Source organism: Varanus komodoensis, unplaced genomic scaffold, assembly GCF_004798865.1.
Source record: "Varanus komodoensis strain SLA01 unplaced genomic scaffold, ASM479886v1 scaffold3, whole genome shotgun sequence".
Taxonomy (NCBI): Eukaryota; Metazoa; Chordata; class Lepidosauria; order Squamata; family Varanidae; genus Varanus; species Varanus komodoensis.
In genome coordinates, this window is record NW_025335761.1 from 54,697,592 (window position 1) to 54,721,965 (window position 24,374).

The window sequence follows — 24,374 nt, forward strand, 5'->3', positions numbered from 1 at the left end:
TACAGCCTCACCCCCTGGGAGCAATCCTCATCCTTACTAGGGAAGGGGGCATGTACCCCTTTAATCTGGATCCAATCCAGGACCATCCACCTAAAAAGTTGTGACAGTTCTGCCTGACGGTTGACTTCTTACCAGTTTGCATTGCTGCAGGAAAGGGGAAAAGACCTAACCAGGCAGCCTCACTAGGGAATCCCAGCCCAGCCCTTTCAGCAGACAGCTGACTGATGTCCGCAGCAATGAATCCATGTTTAAAGGGTGGACGGATTGGGCATATCCGAGACAGCCTGTGCAGGGAGAGAGGCCAAGCCAAAAGTGTGGCTCCCTTTAAGTAGCTGTATCATGGGCTGGAAGGAAGGCTGAGAAGCCAGCTGAGAGAAGTGCATGGTTGGGAAACTGAGCAAGAGTAGGAGATGAACGGGGAGACCAAATATAAGATGGACTGAATCCATAAGGGAAGTCACAGCCTTGAATTTGGAAGAGCTGAATGGGGCTGTCAAGGGCTGGGCATTTTGGAGGACTTCAGTTCATAGGGTCACCCTAGTTGGAAGATGACCTGATGGCACATAACAACAATAGCCAGGACTGACTCCCCTTTCTCATCATGTCCACCTTTGAGCAGCACAAACCAGAACCCCTGGGCAGCCATGGACTCAAGTGTGTGAAAGTCACCCCACTAGGAAGCAACACAGTGTGGTTTACATATGTCCTGTTTTCATCATATGTTGGTCAAACATGCCATTTTCAAATTCCCTGTTATGGAATGTAAGAGAATATAACTCTTTATGTTCTCTCTTATAGGTGTGGTCATTTGTTCTATCCCTGAATTTATCATTTTTTTCCTTAGGTTGCAAGTATATCCACTCCATTCCACTGTCTCGTTGGAAGACCAAAATAATGTTTTCATGTCTCCAGTCCCTGGTTACCGCAAAGTGAGTCTTTCTTAAATATTGCAGCACTGCGATTCATGATCTTGGTGGGGAAAAGAGGACAACCAGCACCTTTATGCTGCTTGGTGGATATCAGATGCCTGAAGGAAGCAGGAAGGAACTTGGGCTTTGGTAGTCACGTTTTGGGAACAAAGGAACACCTCCTGTAACAGGTGGGGTGTGTTAACACAGCCTACCGGTGTTAAGTTGCGAGCTGCCCAGAGAGGCTTTTGACTAATGGTGTGGCATACAAGTTAAATAAATAAATATTACCTGCACAGGTAATATATGCCATTTCAATAGGTCATTGCTTTATGTCCTGTTTTTTTCTGCTTTATCCCCTGTTTCCTCCTACTGCAAAGGGGCAATAGTTTTCAGATACTAAATGGTCACCTTGAGCCAGTGTTTGGATTTCTCATTGCCGCTGATGTTTGAGTTGACTTATGTAATGATAGTCTTTTAATGTATAGTAAATAGGGTAGATCTTAATAGATAATGTTTGGCGTGTTTTTGCTGTTTGGAATCCTGCACATTACAATTTTGTTGTAAGTCACCTTGATTAATCTTTTTTAGAAAGGCATCTAATAAATTATTTGTTTCAAGCTTGTATAGACCATCACAATAGCCACATGGCTTCCCGATGGCTTACAGCGATTAAAATACAATAAAACAAAGCATAAAAATCCTAAACACCATAAGCAAATTCAATAAATAAAACCATCACATGTAATAATAAGAACAGAAAGTAACACTAGGTTTTATTATTTAATCATGATTGTGAACCACTTTGGAGGCTCATGTATGGGCTCAAAATCCAATATTTAACCAAATAAACATAGCAGTACATGTTTGAATGGCTCCTTCTTAAATGCAGTCCATAGTAATATTTGTTTCCCTGTTCCTTTTTCTCGAAAATCTTTCTTGTAGATACTTCTGTCTACAAATATAGCAGAGAGCTCTGTTACAGTTCCAGATGTTAAATACGGTGAGCATATTTTGACGTATGATGGCTAGTGAGAAAAATAAGTATTTGTCCCTTCATTTTTTCAGAGTAATGTTCCTGAAAATGAAAGCCGAAACTGCTGTGGCCTAATCTCCCCCTCACCCCCCTCTCAACTCTCACAAAGGCACTTCTAAAGCTAGGACAGAGTGTACTGTGTGCCAAAAATTAAATTCCGCCCCAAGGAAGTTCATATTTTTGTGCAGAGTGAAAAGTGGGGGAGAGATATTTATGGCTTTTGGCAAAAACTACTCAGATTAAATTAGGTGTAGCATTTACTTTGCTGTGATTCATTCAATTTGCATAATATCAAATGCAGTGCTTGCGGATCTCTTTTGGCAAACACCAAAGAGTAAAGGATTGAAATTGTAGGGCGGAGAAGCCTGGCCGGAGAAGGCTCTCACCAAAGGGTTAGAATGCATAGAAGCTGCACAGAATCAGTGCTGCATTGTAGACCTATAGCAGCTTTCCTCACCCTCCAAATGTGTTGGACCAGAACTCCCATCTTCCCCATGTACATGCTTGCCGAGGATGATGAAAGGTATAGTCTTGATATATCTGGGGGTTGAGGTTGGGAAGGCTGGTGTGAAGAAAACTTTATGCAAAACTCAGTTTGGCCTTTTGAGTCTTCCACAAGCAAGCAGCTAGCACATTTTTCCTGTTCACCAGAGCTAGAAACGTGGACTTCTTAAAACTGAATGGGCAGAGCATGGGAAACCTTGATGGTGGTTGGGACACCAAGCTTTATTCAGCAAGTATGAGAATTGGGAGAACTCGATCATGTCCAGCTTCCCCTAGATTGCACTCAAAAAACCTAAGCTAGAGAAAGCTTAAAATATTGTGTCCCTTTCAGTCAGTGGCATAGCTGGTTGGTTAATTTGATTTCTGTGAGATTTAAGCATATATTAGCTTTGGTTGTTTCCATAATAGTGTTTAGACTGGTACCGCCATCCATTCGTCTCTCTCTCTGTCGTGAGACCGGAGCACTCTTTCTAATTACTCACACAGGTACAGGCAATAAAGGTTTAAAGCCTTTTATTCTAAACACTTAAAAGATAAGCAGGCAATGGATAATACAAGAGCAGTTAATGGTAGTTCTAAGCAACACAGTTGACCTCTCTCAGATTTATGACGTACTCTTAACCTGATGGGAATGTACCTCCCCCCAAGGGCTAGATAAACTCCTCTCCCTCCTTTGACTTTGTCTCTCTTCTAATTGGCCCAAGCGCGAAGTCTTCTCCTCAGCTGGGCATTCTCCATGGCAATGGTCATTTCCATGGCCGGCTCATGAACGTTACCAGGAACTTGTATAAAAACTTCATCAGAGTCAGGTGGCGGGTGGGGGGGGGCGATGTTTGTGCCATGGGCACCAAGTAGAAATCTTCTTGCTCTAAAGCCTGACTCTCGCTGGGAGCTTCTTGCTCTCTTACACGTGCTAACAACTCCTCTGAGTCATTAGGCATGACACTTTCGTTCTCCCTCTTTTTGATGTGGAATCTAAACCACCTTCCCAGGCAATCATGTTCTTGTGGGGGTGAGGTAGTTTTATTGCTGCCTCCCTTTATGATCCACATGGTGCTAGTATCACTCACTTTAAAAGGCATTGTAATGTTAGGTTGTAGAATGACAACTAGAAAAGTGTTATAGAAGAATGTCAGGGCCACTGTGTCTTTAATTACAAGGTTCCTTCTTACAGCTTTCCTGCCATTGCTTTCTGTCCAGTGGCTTCTGTTTTCTGTGTGCCTGTACTTTAATTATTGGTTTCCTCCCATTCTTTTTCTTTAAAAAAATTGCCAGGAATGCTCATTCTTGCACAATGATTTCTGCAAAAGAACAGGCTAGTTAGAGAGGAGTTTGGTATTGTCATACTGCCAAACAGAAAGTGATTAGAGGAAGAAGCCATAAGGAGGAAGCTTCTAATGCAAACTGCAGAGCTCTTTTTGCCAATCAAGAGGTACTTCTGAGTCATAATGGTGGGATGCTGTCGCAATATACCAGTGTATTAAGTACCTTATTAAACCACTGTTTTAATTAATTGCAGAAAAGCAGTGTCACTTAAGCTTTAAACAGTAGAAGGAACCTTTGTGTCCAACATGTGAAACCTTGGTCAAGAGCCATATTTATCACCTTTCTGCCACGCGACAGCTGAAGGACTCCCACCAGTTCAGAACAGCTAAAACCATAAAATAGAGCTGCATGACAGAGCACAATATTAAACTATTAAAGGTGTAAAACTGCTGTATGAAACTAAAGTAAAACTCAGCAATGATGGAAAAAAATAAAAATACAATGACAGATTTAAAATAATAAAGATTGATGTACTAACATGCTTGGAAAACTAGAAAAGGGTTTCACCTGACTCCAAAAATATATGCATCAGACAAGTCTTTCTGGAGAAGGCATTCCACAATCTGGGTGTGAAAACAGAGAAGACTCTCCCATCCCTTAAGAAGTAGACTTAAACCTGTTGATAGTTAGGCCCTGTTTTTGGAAACACAATCCCCCCGGGGTGGGGGGGGATTATAGCAGTCCAAAACATCTGGAGAATACCAATTTGGCCAGGGCTTGCTCATAGCTTCTGAAAAATGAAGTCATCTTTTGTATACTGCAGCAGTGCTCTGCCTTGTTTCCTTAAAACTACCTCTTGCAGTTCCTATCCCTTGAGCCTCTCTGTGTTGACCAAGAGGAAACGTAGTTTGAGTCTGTGTAGTGTGCCTATTAGAGACATCTGAAGCATCTAAACAGTTATGCAAAGAGACACAAATGCAAGATGAAGACCTTTGCGTTGATGCTAGCAGCTACTCAGCAGAGGGAGTTCCCTGTCCCCTCTGGAAGAGAAGGAGTCTTGTTTTCACATCTCAGCTTTCTCACTCACAGGCGTTTCCTTGAGATTGCCTCTTGCTATTTCAGTGTCACTGCTTAACCTTTGCACCGGCAGCTGCCCCCAGGTGGAGTTTACCATATCCTCGTGACCTCCAGTAGTAGCAGCCATGCAGTATGTTGTTATATGTTGTAAACCGTTCAGAAAGTTCATGAGCTGTGAATGGTATATAAAACTTGTTAAATAAATAAAAATAAGAAGGAACATGTGCAGCCATTCACAGTTGCCTGACTTAGAGCAAGGCAGTCTTTTAAGTCAATGGGTAGAAACCTTTTCATCCTGAAAAGGTTCAGTTTTGAGAAAACAGCTCCTGCCATTAAAGCTAGCAAGGAATTTAGTGCCCATAAAGCATTTGGCTTCCAGCAAGTGGCCAGCTTTTTTTTTTAAAGAGCAAGCTGACATACAAACCATTTTTTTGATAAAGTTGTAGGGGATTCTGTTTCTACTTATTCACGTGCAGTTTTATTTTGGTTTCCAGAGGGACAGCTGGGTAGTTCCTTGTTTCAGCAACAAAGAGCCCTGTGGCATCCGAAAGACTAACCATTTTGTTACGTCTTCAAGGAGCCATAAGACTTGCAGCTGTTTTTATCTCCATTTTTGAAAATAGTTCCCCTAATTCAGGATGCATTTTTGTAAATTTAGAGGCATTCTCTTGTTGCTGCACCCGTTGTGCCTTCCCTTCTGTTCTTCTCTGACGTAGTTAAGATACCAACATTCTCTCCTAGAACTGGATCTGGGAAGCACTGGGCACAACCGTCATGCTTGCATACCCTCCTCAGGCCCACACACCCCTTCGTGGAGAAAAGTGAATCTCAAGGGAAGTGTCCTATGGAAGGATTTGTTTTGACCTCCACAGGTGTCACCCCATGGGAGGTACCCTTGCAGACCCCCTTCTGCCCTGCCAATTCTGCTGTGCGAACAGGACCCACCAAGGCAGAATTAACACTGCTAGCAGAAGCCCTGAATCTAGCAGAACCGCTTGCTTCTAGAGGGAAGCAGGGTGGAAGGGTTCCTCTGTGAAAATGTGGCTCATTTCAGGCCACCCCCAGAAGTGTTAAACCAGGGGTCTCAAACTCGCGGCCCGCGGGCCAGTTGCCGGGGCACAGGGGAGGGGCCCTGCTGCCTTCAAAGCGCCGGCCGCGGGATGAGCGGCCACCACCACCGCGGTGGTGGAATACTGGATGCGGCCCAGCCTCACCCAGACTCTACTTCCAGCGGCCCCCAGGTCAGTTGAGTTTGAGACCCCCGTGTTAAACCATTGCTGCATGCAGGAGGTATAAGCACCATGTGGCATACAGGCCAGCATTTTTTTCTCTGTTTGGGGAGCACATGTCAGAATATTGACTACCTTTTGGTGAGTTCTTGCCATTTTGTTTTAGTTCCATCTCAGCAGCTATTCATCAAAAGCTTGTGCATCATTAAGTGTGTGTGTGTGTAGTACAGATTACTCAGGATGGTAAAAGTGAACATGGGTATTCCATCATTGAAACTCAGTGACTAGTTATTCACACCACCTGGATAATACCTGTCTCTGCCAAACAGCCCCCCGGGATAAGCTATGGTTGTGCAGGAAATTGCAGGGTTAAAGCATTTCGACTCAACTCAACATACAATCACTGCTAAAATTGGCATTCCTTTGTTGACTTCTTAGCCCATAATCAGTGTGATGGCATCACTGTTGTGAAGTGAGATGGTGGAGGAAATACTATGTTGTAGCAGCACCATTAAGATGATAACTTTTCAGTCCTTTTAAGCAGAATTGAACACATTTTAAAGAAGCTATGTGTTTTCAGCCACTTTTCCATCTTGTTCACTCTCTTGTTTTCTCTTATTTTTATTTGATTCAGCTGAAAACAATGAGCATTTTTGTTGCCTTGCAGAAACACTCTCTATTTCCTATGCTTGTTTCTCTTTCCTTTAATTTGCAGTCATCGATTTCTGTTTGACCAGAACACTGGTTTGTGATGAAGATACCAACTACCAAAGCTTGAGGCTGTGCTGGGCCTCTAAAAATAGCTGTAACCAGAGGAGAGGTAAAGTTGGTGTGTCCCTGATTCTCATGGCGCAGAGATCGGCCATCCAAGAAGCTCCTTTACTTGTGCATGAGCAAGAGAGCTGTTTAATTGAACAGCAACTGTTCGTTATGCTCAAGATGGACCTCTAATATGTACACCCCTTCAGAAGGTCGTTCTAGTACCTGTGTAGGAATAGTACTAGGAAAATTAAAGCTTGTAATCTAAGGAACTTGGGAATACCTTACAACATAAAAACATAAGGAAGTCCATTCTAGACTAGATCAGAGGTCCATCTAGACCAGCATTCTATTCTCTCAGTGGCTAAGACCTGTGCTTAGGAGACGCACTAGCAGGATGTGAGTACAACAGCACCCCTCCAGCCCATATTCCCACGCAACTGCTGTACATAAGCATTCTGTCTCTCTGATACTGTGGGAAGCATAAAACCACCAGGATGAATAGCCATTGGCAGCCTTCTCTCCATCAATGTGTCCCATCCCCTTTGAAAGCCACCTCAATGGGTAGCCGTCTCTACATCTTGTGAAAGTGCATACCGTACTTTCACTATGCAGTGGGTGGAGAAGTCCTTCCTCCTATCGGTCCTGAATCTCCCACTAATCAGCTTCACGGGATGAACCCATGTTGTAGTGCTGTGGGTAAGGGAGAGAAATGTCTCCCTATCTACTTTTCCCACACCACTCATTCAGACGGCATGTTGTATTTCTTCATTTGGAAGTACACAACTTTTTAGCATCTCTCTGCTTCCCCCACCCCATCCATCTCATGCTTTACAATCCCTTCTGTGCTCCTGTCATACCATCATGAGCAAGGGATGCTGGTCCTGCTAAAAACCGAAATAGTTTGCATGCACAAGGTTTTGTATTTTAAATCAAAGCACTATCATTTGTTTGCTTAATTTCTTTACAGCATTTCCCCCTGCTCCCCAGTTTATGAAAATAAATAATTAGGCTCTGTACAACTTCAGGGGCAAATTCTGCCCTCAGTCTAGTTTCATGCTAGGAAACAACACGGGGTCTTCTCGTGTCACCATTTCCAAACCAGAATGAAATGCTTGCCCTATAAGGGCTGCTTAGTGCAAAAGCTGCAAATTCAGGAAAGGTTCCAAGAGAGTTAAAGGCTTCCGAAACCATCGACAGAGACTTCTCCAAGATCCACAGCCCACCTTTAATCATAAGGGTTTAATTGCAAATGGAGACAAATAGACAGGCTGTGTTGATCATGAGGAGCTCACTTTTTGGTACTCTGTCCTACTACAGCCATTTTTATTATTTTTATTGGGAATGTCAACAAAACAAAAGCCAAAGAAAGAAAATAAAACAAAAGAGAACCAGGGTTTCAGTTTTTTTACAGAATATTTAATATTGTAAGCCACCTAGGAAGGCCTCTGCAATTATAGGTGACCTATAAATTTATGTAAATAAATAATTGAATAGCTCAGTTATAATAGATGCAAGTAATATGCATACATGCATATATTCTGAGATGTAGAAAAATATACTGCTGTCAATGACAACAATGACGATGTTATATAAGCTTCAACAAATGTCCATGTTTCTATCTCTTCATAGGCAGTATCTAAATAACACCTGTTCAAACGTTGAAAGCATTGTTAAAGTCTCAATCCATTGCATTATTGGAGGTAGAATCTTATCCTTCTAGCCTTTCCACTGTCAAAAGGGCATGGAAAACCATTTTACGTTGTCATTGTATTAAGTTCCAAGAAACAGGTAGATTGTTGAGGAGAACTTGTTTATTAAGAAAAATTAAAGTTTTCCAACATAAAGTTTATCTGTATTATAGCCTCCTTCCAAAAAGAGGCAGTTATTAAGCATTGGCAAAACACATGAGTGTCGTAGGATCAGCTTTGTTACACTTCCAACAATTAGCAAACTTAAGTAAACCCTTATGAAGAGGCCATTTTTTCATCTAGTATACACCAAACAAAAGTACCACAACCATTTTTAAGAAAGTAAATATGGCAGTTGATGTGGTAAAGCAGCTTTTAGACTTTGTGTTCTCAAGACTCCACCTCCTTTTATGTGAAGGTCGGGCTGGCCGCATTTCCAAAGGCTACTGCTACAGACTAGTATGCAAGGACTTTTGGGCAAACTGTATTCCTGAGAGCAGCGTACCTGAGATGACGGTAAGAATTACTGGCCTTGTGTCTGTTACCTTCATGCTGAAAACGTGACAGTGGCTCCAGAACACCATTGTGAATAGTGGACATACTTGTGGGTTATTTTATCCTAGTGTTGTTGTTGGTTGTGCAGCGTTTGTAGGTTTTTGTAATAGAAGACTATGAATGCAGTCAAAGGGAGGATCAAATCTAGCCTGTTCCCTTATATATTTATTTATCCTACTCAGGCGCAGAATAGCTAAATGGAGTAAGCGGACAGGAAGCACTGAAAAAAGACCAGTATACTGCAGCATTAGCATTGTTCCATTTATTTTTTTTCTTAGCGATGCCCTTTGGAAAATACTGTGTTAAAGGTGAAGATGCTTGACATGGGAGAACCAGTAGCTTTACTAGCAACAGCTCTGTCTCCTCCAAGCATAAGTGATATTGAACGCACCATTCTGCATCTTAAGGAAGTAAGTACTTTTGTTTGATAAGCTTATCAGTCATAGTGAGAGCCATTTAAGTATACAAGACTCAAATACTTTTGTTTTTATTTGAGGATTTGCAAAAGTAGACATAACCACACGCTTAGTAGGAAGATCAAAAAGTAAACATTTGCAAGTGACAGTAGCTCGAGAGAATAATTAACTGAGTGTGTCTCCAACGTACATAATTGTAAATGGATGAAGCATGAAATACGCATTGAGGCTGCTAGAGAACGAGTCCATAATGCCCAGGGAGAGGTGTCATTCCACTTGGATTCACCTTCTGATTATATGTTGTTTTTCCTTGGCACATTTACAAATTCTGCAGGCCTGACACTAATGGATTTTGAATATAACTTTAGCAGATGAATTATTTTGCCTTGCACTTTTTGATCGTTGACAGATCTTTTTTCTGTTGATGTGATTTTTGCCTTTGTTTTGGTATAGATAGGAGCACTTTCTATTGGGGTCCATTCTGAAGGAAAGACTCCTTATGATGGTGAGCTGACCTTCTTAGGAAAGGTGTTGGCGCAGTTACCTGTGGATCAGCGCCTTGGCAAGCTAATAGTTTTTGGTCATGTCTTTGGGTGTCTGGAAGAATGTCTGATAATAGGTGAGTGCAACAATTGAATAAAAACAGTTCACTTTGGGTGCCTTATAAAACAAGCAAAACACAAAACAAGACATATTCTTACCTGTCAGAACTTAGTGTTTACAGCAGGTATGTTAAACCGCTTTCTGCAGCACTTGGGGGCGGCATTCCAGAGATGGGAGGGTCTAGCAGCAAAAAGGCTAAAATATCAACATGTCTATCTTTAAGTTCTTACTTCCAATAACGTAATAGGAGAAGCATGTCGCTTTGTCAAGTGTGGGGCAAGGATTCAAAACCTGGGAAACCAGCCTATTCTCTCGATGGATGCAGGAAAAAGTCATGACCATCCACACAACCCTGCCAGGCCCTATTGAAATGCCAGATGGACCAGAAGTTCAGCATCTCTGATCTAAAGTTTGGCCGTGGGGAGTGCAAGTCATTGTGGAGGAAGGGGAGAGACAGCAGGTGATTAATCACTCTGTCACTCCAAACAAACATAATAGTTTGTCCCCCACTTGTCATAGCTAAAGCTGTGCGACCTCTGGACATCAAGATACAATCTGAGTTCTGGAATCCTTTGCAAAGGAAAAGCGAGGTGCTTCTTTCAGCCACAAATGTTGTGCTTTTTCTTTGTGTTACAGCTGCAGCTCTCTCTTTGAACAACTTCTTTGTAATACCTTTCAGACAACACCTTGATGGATACAGGTATTTTTGCTAGGGCAGTCATCTGATTTTCAAAGAATGCATACAGTCACACATGGAGTGGATTGAGGAACATGGCAGGTTTCCTTTGCTTTCGGGTGCTGCACGACAGTATCAGATCTTACACGTGCTTTAGGCTGCATCCGCCTGCTTTTCCTCCTAGCCCAAGGTTGTGTATGCAGGCCTTAAGGCTAACTAACCTGGCTTGGTATCTTGGTCTTGCTATCAAGTTCCTTTTAACTCAGGCGTGAAGAATGTATGGCCCTCCAGATGTTGTAGGACTGCAATCCCCATTAGCCTTTTCATCATAGTTGAGGGATGCTGCAAGTTGCAAGACACCAGAATTCGGAGAGGTATGAGTTCCCCATCCTTGGAGAAAATGGAGGCTCTGGGACTGAAAGTAAATGTAAAGCCATGTGTTTCCCCTTAAGGGCCCAGGCACTGTTTCTCTGGTCCCATTATGGAAGATTTCCTCAACCTGGTGCCTTCCAGATGGTTTGAATTGCAACTCCAGGATTCCTGACCCTTGATCATGTGGACTAATGGGATTTGCAGTGCAAAACATCTGTAAGTTGGGAAAGGTTGCAGGATGGACTCATAAAATGGGTGCACCATCTCATCACATGCATACAATAACAAAACTTGTAGAAAAAAGGATACCTCACCTATTTTAGCCTGACTTCGCTGCTGCCTTTTGCTGTGGAAATAGGGAGATGACATGCTGTTGCCTGGTCACCACCTTGCTAAATTCCTAGCCTTGCCCTTTCTAAGGTTGGCTCATGCTTAAAAGGGAAAAATGACTGGAAGAAACCAGGAGTCTTCAGGGACCTGGTTTGCACGTAACGCTAGCGCATCATTAGTTGATCCATAGCTAAACCATGGTTTCTTTCCTTACCTATGTTTATCTGGCAGATGATCAAACAAACCACAGTTTATCTTTTTAAGCCCTGTGTTGTTTGTGTCACCTTTCCATGCCTGCTCCCTCCTTGTATCCCAAATGCCTTGCAGTGCTGTAATATTGGCATGTAGAGTGAGTGCTCCCCCCCCTTTTTTTACAGTTCTTGCCTGCTTCCCTGTAGCCTGGCAAAACAACTCAGGAACAACATATGGCTCTGGGTTCACATGTAACAACAATCCATGGTTTGTTAAATAACCTAGAATTCATAATGCAACAACAGGCAGTAGATTCTCTTTTTGTGTTGTTTGTAGTTAACAAACTATTGTCTTGTTAGTGTGGCTAGTTGCATGCATTATAGCAGCCCAGAACTCAACAACCCCTGACTTAATCCATGGTTACCAAGCCAGGCTAGTTAGCCTTTAAGTCCACGAGCCTTGCAGGCCAAGCTTGGCCCTTGGAATCCCTGAGCCCTAATAAACATCTCTCATTGTTTTCCACCTAGCCCATCTCCACCGAGCTACGATTCTGTGGTTCTTGTTCTCTTGCTGTTTTGTGAAGACTTGTATTATATTAAAATAAATAGAAATGTGTATATTTTTAAAAATGCTGCTTGATTAATTAAGAGGGCTCTTTTAATTGGCCTAGAGTTTCGGATTTAGATTAAATAATCTAAGTAAAGAATGTCCTTTGTTGGACTGCAGTTGTGAGCAGTCCCAGCCAGCTTGGCCAGTGGTTGTTCCTGGTTGGACTCTTTTGGTTCAAGAAAAATATTTAAAATACTGAGAACCCAACAGTTCGTTTCATTTATAAAAGGCTATCATTTTGGAAACTTTGCTTTGATATTCAGAAACAGTCGAATAAATGTGTAGCAAAATTTTACTAACTTTTTCCTTACCAACCCTTCTGGTCATTGAGGACATCATAGGCCTCCCATGGACCTATGGCCAGACTGGAGTCTACCAGAAGAGCCTTCTAAGTGGTGGCCCCATTTCTGTGAAATTTACTGTCTCTGGAGGTGAGACAGACACCTACATTGTATGCCGTTTTTGATACCCTACTGAAAACAGTTTTGTTCTGCAAAGCTGCTTCTGCTAGCCAGCAACAGTTCAAAGTATTTCTTGTTTTTTATGTATCAGTTATACTATTTCAGGTTTGTACTGTTCACTGCTCTTGAATCTATTTCAGTGTGTAGTGTAGATTCTGTAAATTAAATAAATAACTAAAACCCAAGACAGCAATAGTATTGTAGAAACCTGTAAAGCATGACACATTTTTTAAGCCATTTGTGACAGACTGTTGTTTTTCTACAGGAATAAACTACATTTTTCTGGAAACAGCAGGAGTGATTGCATTGCTATTGTTAATGCATTTAAGGTAACCATCTTCTCCCCGCTTCCCGCCTCCAGATATATGTTAATGGAACAAGCAAGGATACCAGGAAAAATGAAGAAGCATAATTATTTTCGTGTAATTTTTCCACCTTCTAGTAATGATTGGCATTTGCAGTAAGAAAGAAACAGCACTTTTCACTGACAAAATGGTCTGGGTTGCCTGTTGCAAGAGGAGGCATTGCAAACGATGAAGCATGCTGGTGCAGGTTGTCCAGTTGTTCCTGCAGCTAATGGGAGCAGCTGAACAACTCGGGCATTCCACCCCGGCTCCTTTTTATGATATGCCGATCAGAAACTGTGATCACCTTCTCCCTCACCAAGCCAGAGAGAGAGCAGCAAAGTGGATTATTTTGCTGACCACTCCTGGTTGCACCGAGATAGTGCCGCATTTACAACAACTCAGGGTTTAAGGAAAACCTGGGTTCTTGTGATGGTTGAACCTCTGGAGGGTTGGAGTGGGAAAGACATCCTGTCCTTTGTCTCTGGCAGCAAAAGGTTTTGGTCCAGACTGGTTGAGTGACTTTCCTCTGCAGGGTGCCCACTAACTAAAATGATGTGGGGGGGCAGCGGGCATTTTCAGCTGTGGTGCCCTGCTCATGGATCAGTCTTCCCAGAGAGACCATTCTTTCCTCAGGTGGTGGGGAGCGCTAATGCTGCAACCTGGAGTCATTTCAGGACACAGAAAAGGAAATCCTTCTTCACACAGTGCATAGTCAGACCATGGAGTTCACTGCCACATGTTGTACTGATGGCCACCAAGTTGGGCAGCTTTACAAGGTCACTGGACAAATCCATGGCTATCTGTATGGCTCTGTCCTACCCCCAGTATCCAGGACTGGACCCCTGTCACTGGGGAACATGGATTAGGAGGGTGCTCTTGCACTCAAATCCTGCCTGTGGGTTGTACAGTTAGCCACTGTAGGACTAGATTGCTGCACCGATGAGCCCTTGGTCATCCCGCATGGCTTTTATCCTGTTAATTTTCCCAGGCCATAAACCTCTGATGTATTTCATTTCAGTTCTGTTCTGATTTGCTTTAATGCTGCCCATTTTATTGTACTGTTAAAAACTGTATCAGCGGTGACAGCTGTTCTATCAGCTATTGTAAACTGGCCTAAAAATTAACGGAAGGGGGCAATACAGAAATGTTTTAAATTAATTAATTAAAAATACCAGCTGTGTATAATAGCAACCCCACAGTTATTTTGAGAGATTATGCTACTCCTGCACATCAGTATATTGCAAGGGTAACCAGACTTGCTCAGTGGAAGAGGCACAAAGGGTAAATGTCAGATGTTTGAGAGCTACAAGACATGAACAAATTGTTGTTGTTGCTGTTACTAATTAGGACTTTATGAAAGTGCGTTTTTATTAGTGTATGATTTTTTTATGTGCATGATAAGACACATGGATCTCTGGAGCAATGTGGGATGCCCTTTGGAAACAGGAACTACTCAAAGCAAGTGTCATATGAATCAAAATAGTAGGATTTTATTTTGTTTTACTATTGTCACAGACCAGATCCTGGCAATTACTGCTTAGTGAAAAGTGCTGAGAATTCTTTGTTAGGACACGGTTTTCAAGTTAGAATTCCATCTGGGACCTTTGAAGGAGCTGCAGGAGGGACTAATCGCAGTAAGGATAGCCATCTTCAGGGGCTGTCACATAACCAACGCAAATTCTCTTTGGAGTTGCTACTGGTCCTCACTCGCTCCATATTCAGGAAGGGGGATCTTTCGAAGTTGGCTTTTTAAAGTCAGCAGGAGCGATGTGGGGCACGGCTGGGGTGAGCTCCCAGGAGACCTCTTGTGGGGCCTCAGGAAGAGAGTGGGACAGGATGGCGGCCTGATGAGAGCTTGCCCCAGCATGCCCGTGCCATCACTGGGATCTGAACTGGTGGGAAAATGGGGGGGGGGGTCTGAGCCCTCCACATGCCACAAAATGAACCCAAAGAGCTACATTTGACTTGTAAGCCTTCGTTTGGCCACCCCGGCATATTGCGTTGAGACTGTTTCAGTACAAGTAAATGTGTGCATGTATTTAAAACCTTCACCTTTTTGTTAATTTTAGGAGTGGCGGGAAAACAGGCAAACGGGAAAACTTAGACACCCCAAGGTTAGTTCCACAGCTGATTTAGGCCTCCGCTTGGGAAGTTATATTGCTGCATCATAACACAAGCTTTACTACAGCCAGCATTCCTTTAAGTATTGCCAGTTTTGCTCTAGAATCATAAAGGTGGGCAGCTTCTGAAAGAACATTGTATGCTCTCATCCAGGACAGAAAGAAATTATGTGGATAGAGGAAAATTAATTGTACCTTGAACAATCAGATGCTTTCTAGTTCAGGAGCCTTTCAGAGGGTTATGTTGTCCCATCACTTGAAGGTTTTTACCTTGCTTTGGGTGCCCTCTGCTCATTTAGAGAGTGTAGCACACTCAGTATGGATTTTTTAATTCCTCTGAGCGACGCATGTGACTTAAACTGGGCTGCTACCTCCCACAGCCTGTTTGGGGACTCTTGTGGCATCATCACAGCTCTGCTTATTCTTAATTCAGGTGTCAAGTGTCCATGGGACATTGATCATATTTGCTACTGAAATCTGGGGCAGCTATTTGGCTTTTCCTGGCCTTTGCAGGTAGCTTCTTTTGGGTGGTGGGACTAGCAAACTAGAGATGAGTTGACACAACCTAGCCTGCTTCTGGGAGTCTAGTGTCCGTTATGAGGTGTCTTTCGTAAGGTGACCTGAAGTTTGGACCGTTAACATGAGCTGCATGGAGGTTTGCTGTAAGAAAAGATCTGCTGGCAGAGCCCCTCCAAAGGAAGTTAAGGTTATTTTATTTATTTATTTTATTTATTTATTAAAACAGGTTAAGCCTGTGAGTGCATCCAGATGGGTACTGTTGGGATATGGTTGCTTGCTCCCTGTGGCCTGTTCTCTGCTGGACTGCCAAAACTGTTTTGGTCAGGGACTGATACCTGCCCCTCAAGTCACATACTCAGAGTATTTAAAATGACAACCTGTTGCAGATATTTGCATGCTTTTTTGACTGCAAATTTTGATTTCCGCTTATTTTAATTTTTTACATTTATAACTCTCTCCCCCCAGGATGAACTAGACTGGGGGCGTTCCAACTACATTCATATCAAAAGAATTAGAGAGGTAAATTGAATATGCCTTTGCTTTTGGTCTACACTTTTACCCCCTGTGGTCTTACACCTGTTTTTTACCTATGTGTGTGTGTATGAAACTAAACCATGGGTATTAACATCAATCTGGAACCAAGGTTGAATTGTGGGTTGTTGTTACATGTGAGCCTTGCTGTGGTCAACGAGTGCACAACCCAGCAGCAAACAGTGGGCAGGTTCATATGCCATGCTAAGCCACCCTGCAAAATAAGCCATGGCGGATTGCTTATTCATGGAACAACCCCCAGCACACCTGATTGTGGCTTGTTCTCCCCATTACACACATTGGACAGCTGTGAGAGTAGGGGGACATATTTGCAAAACACTGACAAAACATAATAGCAAAGAGATTTAGGGCCGCAGTTGCACATTTTTGAGGCACTGAAAAGAAATAAAGAGCCAGGAAGGAAAAGGAAAAGAAGACAGAGAGGGAGATGGAGACAAGATGGTTTGGGTTGCTAATGAGCATGAAAAAAAGCATGACTGGGTTCCTGGTCTTCCCTTTTACCCCACCACATCTTGAGCAAACGGCTGGGGGAGAACCATTTTCATCAAGGAAGTACAGTGGTACCTTGGCTCACGAATGCCTTGGTTCACTAACAAATCGGGTCATGAACAAAAATTTCTGAAAAATTTTGACTTGGGTCGTGAACACCGCTTTGGGTGGTGACCAAGTTTGCAGCCATCTCCTCCCCCCGCCCTGAGTGGGGAGATGGCCACGATCGCTGTTCCGTTTGTGCAGGGAAGGCGGGCCTGATCAGAGGCATGCTCCTGCAGGAAAGACGGGTGCAATCACGGCCATCTCCCCACCCCACCCCTGAGTGGGGAGATGGCTGCGATCATGCTGGGGGCGGGGGGGGGAGATGGCCGAGATCGCACCCATCTCTCCCTCCCCCAGAGCACCATATGCGCCCGTCTCTTCCTCCCCCAGTGTGCCCATGATCACGCCCATCTCCCCCCCCCGAGCGCCAGGATGATGGGTGTGTGCCGGGATGACAGGCGCGATCTCTGTCGTGCTGGGGTGGGTGGGGAGGGAGATGGTTGCGATCTTTGTTGTTGTCACTTTATTTCACATTTTTGATTTAAAAAAAAATAGTTACAGAACGGATTAACCTTATTTACATTGAACCTTATGGGGAAATTTAACTTGGCTCATGACCAATTTGGGTCATGACCAGAGCCCTGGAATGGATTAAGTTTGTGAGCCAAGGTTCCACTGTAGACACAGCTAGTATAGCCTCTGAGGACTGCTGCCCTAAACCAGTTCTGGCTCTTCCCTCTCCCTCAGGCCCACCCCACCTCTGGCTGGTTTGCAGCTTTTAAAAATTAGGCCCATAGCAATCTGTGGAATATATAACTTCACAGAACTTGCACGTTTCTGTGGCAACCAACACAAATATGTTTGAACTATGGTGCTGTGTACTTGGCAGAGCCCGAGATGCATAGAAATACTTCCTTCTTTAGCAGGTAGCAGGCTGAAAGAGAACACAGCGGGAGGTTTTGGAGAATTTAACTGTCTGCTTAGATTTCACTTGGAGCAAGCTTCCCAATTGAATAAGGGCTTTGATTTAGCACAGAGATAGTTGTACAAACTGCTGTCTGGGCAGAGCCAGTGTGTTCAGCTCAGCATACAGAGAAAGCTTGCCGCTTTTAAGAGCAAGCGTTTTCAAGTGTACCAAGAGTAAAGGTGGTGCTGCAGCTCTTGCACTAATGAAGTGTCCCAGCATAATCCCACAGTAGCATAGTGCGATTAGTGCCAGCACTGCAATACTGCCTGGTGCTTAGGGTCATGCCCCAATTCTCATCCTGAATCATTCTTCAGAACAGAATCTTTGTGTGCTGATCTTCCACTTTTTTAAGTCCAGCATTGCAATTTGGTATTTTGCTGTTATTGGTGATGTCAGTGACAGCAAAACGTTGCTAGCCGCCATTCTTTAAACCTCCAAATGATGCAGAATTTGGGTAGCCCCTAAGTGCTGCCATTGGCATATTTCATGGGAAAAGAAAGGTGTGAAGCTTTGTAAAGGAAGGAATAGCCACCACAAAAATGGCCAAATATTGGGGTGCGCTTTCCCTCTAAAAAGCCAAGAAATGGTCTGCAGACTCAGCCTGCAGGGGGACCATTCGGCCCACATGTTGGCTGCTCAGGACATAGAAAATTGTAAGGCATTTTTCAGGGTTTTTAAAATACGTGCTTTGCTTTTGTGAGATTTTATTTTTGAAGTTCTTGCAACATGGTGTGTTTTAATGTAGAACTGCAATGTTTAGGTGGCTGAATTGTATGAGGAATTGAAGAGAAGAGTCGGGGCCTTCAATATGCACATCAGCACTCGCCCCCCAGCCATGGATTGCGAGCATGAGCATAAGCAGCGTTTCATTTTGCAGGTGAGCCAGCTGGAAATGCAGAGTGCACTTTATTGGGTGCAAAAGGCATGTGTATCCCCATGAAAATCCACGGGATGCAAGGTAAAATGCGTGCAAGTTGATTTCAGACTGGGATTTAAAAATTGTGATAAGGCTCCACTTGGTTTGCCAGTATAATTTGCAAACTCACAAACACAGGGCCATTATTAAAGGAGGGTGCATAAGCACTGTGGTTCCTGTTCTTTCTTGCATATATTCTTTGAATATGGGAGCAAATTCTTCTTTTCTATGGATGTTGCATTAGTTACATGGATATAACCTTTCTGGGAGTTAGGCAGGTAGCCACATAGGAAAAACCTAAGTTGTTTCTGGACCGCATAGAGCCAATTACTTTCTCTGCTGTTTTAACAACAACAAAAAGGTTCACCGGGTGCTGAAAAGACCATAAGGAGGTTCCAGATGAGCCACTCTGAGGGGTCCCCTCCCAATAGTCCAGTGATGGTGAACCATTTAGAGACCGAGTGCCCAAACTGCAACCCAAAACCCACTTATTGCAGTGTCAACATGGCAATAAAACCTGAATACTGAGGTTTTAGTTTAGAAAAAACAACTCAGCCAGTTCAAGAATATCCCTCCCCCCCTCCCCCCCTCCCTCTCCTTGGCAGCGCACTGACCGGCCATGCGAAAGTCGTGAGCTAATGAGTCGCGGCTTGTGATGTCATCGCCTGGCACCACTGCTCCTTTCCACACCTGCACATGGCTCCTATGTGCGCTGTTATCCGATGCTCGGCTGCTGGGGCAACTTGGCTTGCGTGCCGACAGAGAGGGCTCTGCCTGCCCGCTGTGCCACGCGTGCCAGAGGTTCGCCACCACTGCAGTAGTCAATGCAGTTGTCAGTGTTGCACAGCTAGGTGCAAGGAAGGGCACTTATCCTCATAGTACCTGTAAGGCAGCAGAGTGTGAAACTAAAGTAGAAAGCAGTGTGATTCTCTGGTTTCGTTGATCACCCACGGGTCACTGCAGTGAGAGAAATGGGCTGCAGGGGGAGAATTGTACCTTTCAGTAGTTCTTTATTTCTCAGGTGGTCATGGCTGGAGCTTTCTATCCAAATTATTTTACTTTTGGGCACCATGACGAAGACCTTGCTGTAAGGGAACTGACAGGCAAAGATCCCAAAACAACCGTGGTGGTATGTTGATTGTGTTTTCAGCTATTTGCACCATGTACGTCCTGCTGATTGCTACCATCTTTCCCTCTTCCTCTTCTTTTTCTTTTGCAATATATTTGAAATGGCTTACGATGGTCCACATTTGCATCTTTTTATTCATCTCATTTGTATATCTTTTCCTTTGAGGAAGACCAAGATTTGTATCAGACACCCAACTTTCAGATTTGAGGGCACTTAAAGAGAAATGAAACCACTTGTGTCAAAGTTTATGCTCAGTTTATTAAATACAAGGATGAAATATGAATGCAGAATTTAACCCAGGAAAAGGATGCTTGTTTGTGGCCTGAAGGAGATTAGAGGGAGCTGAGGGAAAATGTATGGAAAAGAGGGTAGAAAAGGCAAGAAATAGTGACAGAAAGATGATCTAGCCAGAAAAAAAATCTTCCAGGGGATTCAGGGACAAGAGAGCCAATGTTCTTTTGGCAGGAAAAGAGGAGACAGACGGCAGAACTTTGTTGGTAGGCGTCTGAAGAGGCTGGGGAGAGGCAAGCTGAATTTCCCATTTCTGTCTTGAACTAACCAGCTAAATCTCTCTCACACAGTGTTCCCTAGTATCCATTAACTGATGAAAGTGTAAGGCTTTGTTTTCTGGTCTGCCTCAAGCCACTGCAACTTGTGGGTGCTCCTTTGTAAACCTTTACTGATTCTTGAAATGCGTAGTGTAAAAAAAAGGCTTTCCATCATTTGATAATAATACAGATTGAACTACCTGCTTTAAAATTGGAAAACCAGCCTTATATCTCTGTACCTTTTTCTTTACAGTTGAAGAACATCCCCCCCTACGGCTTCCTCTACCACAAACAGTTACAATCCCTGTTTAGACAATGTGGCCAAGTAAAATCCATTTCGTATGACGGGGCCAAGTAAGTGAGTTCATTTCTTTAGCATGGTTTTGCCAGTGCTAGGTAGGCCAGCCAGCTCTGAAACCAGGTGCTGAAATCTTTTCCCAGACCACCTGTTCCCACATTTGTGTGGCTTCTGCCCTTTTGGGAAGTCTTTTCTGCAGACTTGCAAGCATAACTTTGCAGTCGTGAAGGCTAAAAATGTGCTGTTTTCTTTTATTCTATATTAATGAGAGTCAAACATTGCAGGGAGAGGGAAGCATTTTGAATTGCTTTAGGGGTCGCAGAAATGAATGTTTAGAGGCATTTGCTCTCTTTCATCCACATCCTACACATTTGTTACTTGTGCCAGCCAGCGGAAGAAAATTCATTTTGACTCACCCGAAGAACATTCAGGCCATTTCCCCCCCTATTCAAGTGGTCAAGCAAAAGGTAAGAACGGTTCTACCTTTTTGCTGCCTCCACTCCCCTACTTTTCGTTTTCCTGCTGCTGTCCACCAGCTTGACAGAATGGTGGAATACTTAAAGTGGCACTCTGTAATCACCTGCACCTTGAAAAATAAGAATAGCTCCTGCCGGCCGTTGGCCACCAAGCCATTTCCATTTCCTCAGTGGCCCTCTACCCACCTTCCCTGCCTCCTGTGCTCCGTTTTGCAATCTTCTGGCTATCACTGGTAAAATCCTCTCCCCGTTTTCCCCATTGCAAATGGGGTAGCAATAACAGAGCATCGCATATCTCAGCTGACAAGGCCATGCCTACACTTGAAGCAACATGCCGGCCTGTTTGCTGCATTTCTCTGCTGTGGTGCAGCCTTTTTGTTCTTTGCTGTACCTGGTGACTGTGGATGATTTTCCTGTGCACATAACTAAAGTTCTGGCTAAGGGCCTGCTTAAACCTGTCTTTTGGAAGATATTCCATGCATAGAGATGGTAATATTTCTGCAGTCTCCTTTTAAAGTCTTTGAATTTTACTGGTTTGAGCACCAAAACTGGGTCACATTTTGTGGGAAACTGCCAGGACCCAACCCTTGAAGCAGACAGTGCAGCATTAATGACTCACAATACTCCAAATCAGAGAGTTCCCTTTATTATAGCAAATTCCATGGCATCAGCTTAATAGGAAGCCTCTTCAGAGTTCATATAGCCGAGGCCATTTTGCTTTAGGCTCTTGGAAAAAAATTTGCATCAAGGTAGAGGACAGGACTCTTTCTTCAGTACTAGCTTCCCCCAGCATTCCATTCCAAGGGACTGTGGTCATTTCCAGATGCTCCACAAGGATTGGCGTCCATTCCCAGATGATCCTGAAAGCTCTTTGAAAGTTCTAGTTTGGCCTCTGAGGTTTTCCCAGGGGCCACGTCCCTTTCCCACAAGCATTTGTTGTTTGGTGTTGTTCCCAGATTGTGTTTCTGATTGCCCCAGTTCTGAAAGTTTGAAATGTCTCTCTCGTGGCTTGCTTATTGGCTGCAAGGGCCTTAGGGCTCGATCTTAAGCATACTTAGACAGAAAAAAAGCCTATGCCAGGAAAAAGCCTGGGGCATGCTAGGAATCAGAGACCTTTTCTGTCTAAACATCGTTTGGGTTGCTTCTGCAATATGGCTCCCAAGGCAGTCTCTAAAATTACTTTTGGTCCCTAGGCTGAAAGAGATTTTTCAAGCACTTGCTATGGAGGGACTGCAGCTGTCCCTTTGCAGCGCTAGTCCTCAGAACACAGTTTTTAGGTTGCTCTTCTTGTTAATTTCTAGAGCCTTTGTCGAATTTTCCCGGAATCCAACAGAACGCTTTAAAACGCTTCCTCCAGTATATATGGCCCTCAAGATGTCTCAGCTGAGGATTCCTCTTGAGCTGAATGTACATTTCCCTGAAGAGATTGAAGGGAAAATGGAAGGAGTAGCAGCTGCCATTGTGAGAGGCACACGGTATGGTATTCAGGAGTTTAGCTTTTGTTTATAAATCTCACCAAGAACCATTGTGTTTCAGATCAGGAACGCTTCAACTGTGCTTGCCTGGAGCACAGTTGTAGTGCTGGAGCTGTGTCCCAAGACAAGTTCTATTTTGCAGCTGGTATAAAATATGCAAAATGAACCAATTTTGTCCTGGCACTGAGGAAGTCCCACTAAATTGACACCAAAGCCCTGCCCAAGTCTGTGAAGCCCATTATTTTTGGCTTAGGTGATTTCATGAGAATTTTATCTATATACTTTATCAAGCTCAATAGCCACAAGGACTTATAGCTTACCTTTTAAATGTCAACAAAGGCCCAGATGTTCAAGATGCTGAATTCTGGTGTTTTGTGTTTGTATGGCATCCCAAAACACTTAGCCAAAAATTAGTGATTTGAATTTGAGTCTTGAAAAACAAGCCCATGCGAATACTAAATAAAGGAGGAGAAATGTGGATGCATGAAATGGGAAACTGGCATTTCCTCAAAAATGCATTTTTTCAAAACATAAAAAATGAGTTATTAATCGGATCTGTATTATATACCACCAAGAGAAGTGTCATTAAGTGTTGGCAAGGTTAGGGTTATAAGCTGTTCGCTGAGGATCTGGCTTTCACCAGGTCTTGAGAAAGTCAAATTTGGTTGGATTCTGACCAGGTGAAAGTCAAATTTGCAGGCTAGTAACCCTTGTGGGCTTGCTTACAAGGTGGACCTAGACAGTTTAGCCCGATGCAGGAGCACCTGAACCCAAGACCATTGTGGGCATGTGATCTTCTTTCCCAGGGCAGCGTCTGCAACATGATTGTGGAGGGTCATTTTCCAAATCATGCAGTTCAGTGATACTTTTATTCTGTTTATTGTGTTTAATATTTGCTTTTAGAGTCAATGTGGATTTCCAGAAGCATACAGTGGCTCCCATGCAGAGGTTCAGTGGTGCTCTGGAAAAATTGCAGACCATAAACAGCCTTGATTTGTCCATCATTGTCACAGAGGTATGGTCATCTTAAAACAAGGGTACTTTAGTTATACCTGGACTATAGGTGGTTGTCTGCAGAGGGCTGTACTCTAAATTGTGAGTAACTACTCTTCAGATGCCTTGTATAAGCTCTTGTTTCTTCTTTGCCACCATCTCCCTACTATTATATTTATATCCCACCTTTCTTCCTCTTCCAAGAAAACCAAGGCGGCTTACAAGGATCTCCTTTCTAGTTTTTCTTCACAACAACTCTGTGTAGGTTAAGCTGAGAGTGAGCGACAGTCCAAAGTGGGGCTGTGAATTTTCTGGCTAGATGGGGACTAGAACCCAGAACTCCTGCGTCCCAGTTCAATATGCTTAGCCGTCACAGCAAGCAGCTCCTCTCAGTGCTAGGATATTGCACATTTCAGTACAACTAGGCATAACAAGGAGCTGTAATTTCCACAATGCCTTCCTAAACAGAATACACAAGAGTTTTCAGAACCTTGGTGAAGTTTGGCAGCACAGCTATAAATGACACAAAGCAGAGAGGACTAATTTGCACCCTGAGAATGCTTCCTCCCATGCAAGTTGTCACTTGAAACCAGCATGTGAGAAACATGTGAACCAGATTTGAGTCATGTCAGATCTTTGTCTCAAACTCTGCAGGGTCTTTGGATTCTACAGTTATATTCTCATTGAGCCCTTTCTAGAATGCTTTATCTCTTGACAAGTTGAAAGTCAATACTGGTAAATGTGTCTCTGTGTCTCTCTCTCTCTCTCTCTCTCTCTCTCTCTCTCTCTCTCTCTCTCTCTCTCTCACACACACAT

The 24,374-nt window shown here is 43.4% G+C and overlaps 1 protein-coding gene across 1 annotated transcript in view; it reads left to right on the forward strand.

Annotated features, from left to right (window-relative positions):
- The window catches only part of TDRD9 (tudor domain containing 9), a 63,821-nt gene that overhangs the window by 16,710 nt on the left and 22,737 nt on the right, over positions 1–24,374 (forward strand). Inside the window, exons 8-21 of the mRNA XM_044436672.1 lie at positions 845–929; positions 1,854–1,911; positions 6,736–6,840; positions 8,889–8,986; positions 9,304–9,435; positions 9,895–10,060; positions 10,681–10,744; positions 12,950–13,013; positions 15,101–15,145; positions 18,484–18,600; positions 19,661–19,768; positions 20,570–20,670; positions 22,392–22,565; positions 23,469–23,580. Of these exons, the coding sequence (XP_044292607.1) occupies positions 845–929; positions 1,854–1,911; positions 6,736–6,840; positions 8,889–8,986; positions 9,304–9,435; positions 9,895–10,060; positions 10,681–10,744; positions 12,950–13,013; positions 15,101–15,145; positions 18,484–18,600; positions 19,661–19,768; positions 20,570–20,670; positions 22,392–22,565; positions 23,469–23,580 (1,429 nt within the window). The remainder of the gene's footprint in view (positions 1–844; positions 930–1,853; positions 1,912–6,735; positions 6,841–8,888; positions 8,987–9,303; positions 9,436–9,894; positions 10,061–10,680; positions 10,745–12,949; positions 13,014–15,100; positions 15,146–18,483; positions 18,601–19,660; positions 19,769–20,569; positions 20,671–22,391; positions 22,566–23,468; positions 23,581–24,374) is intronic.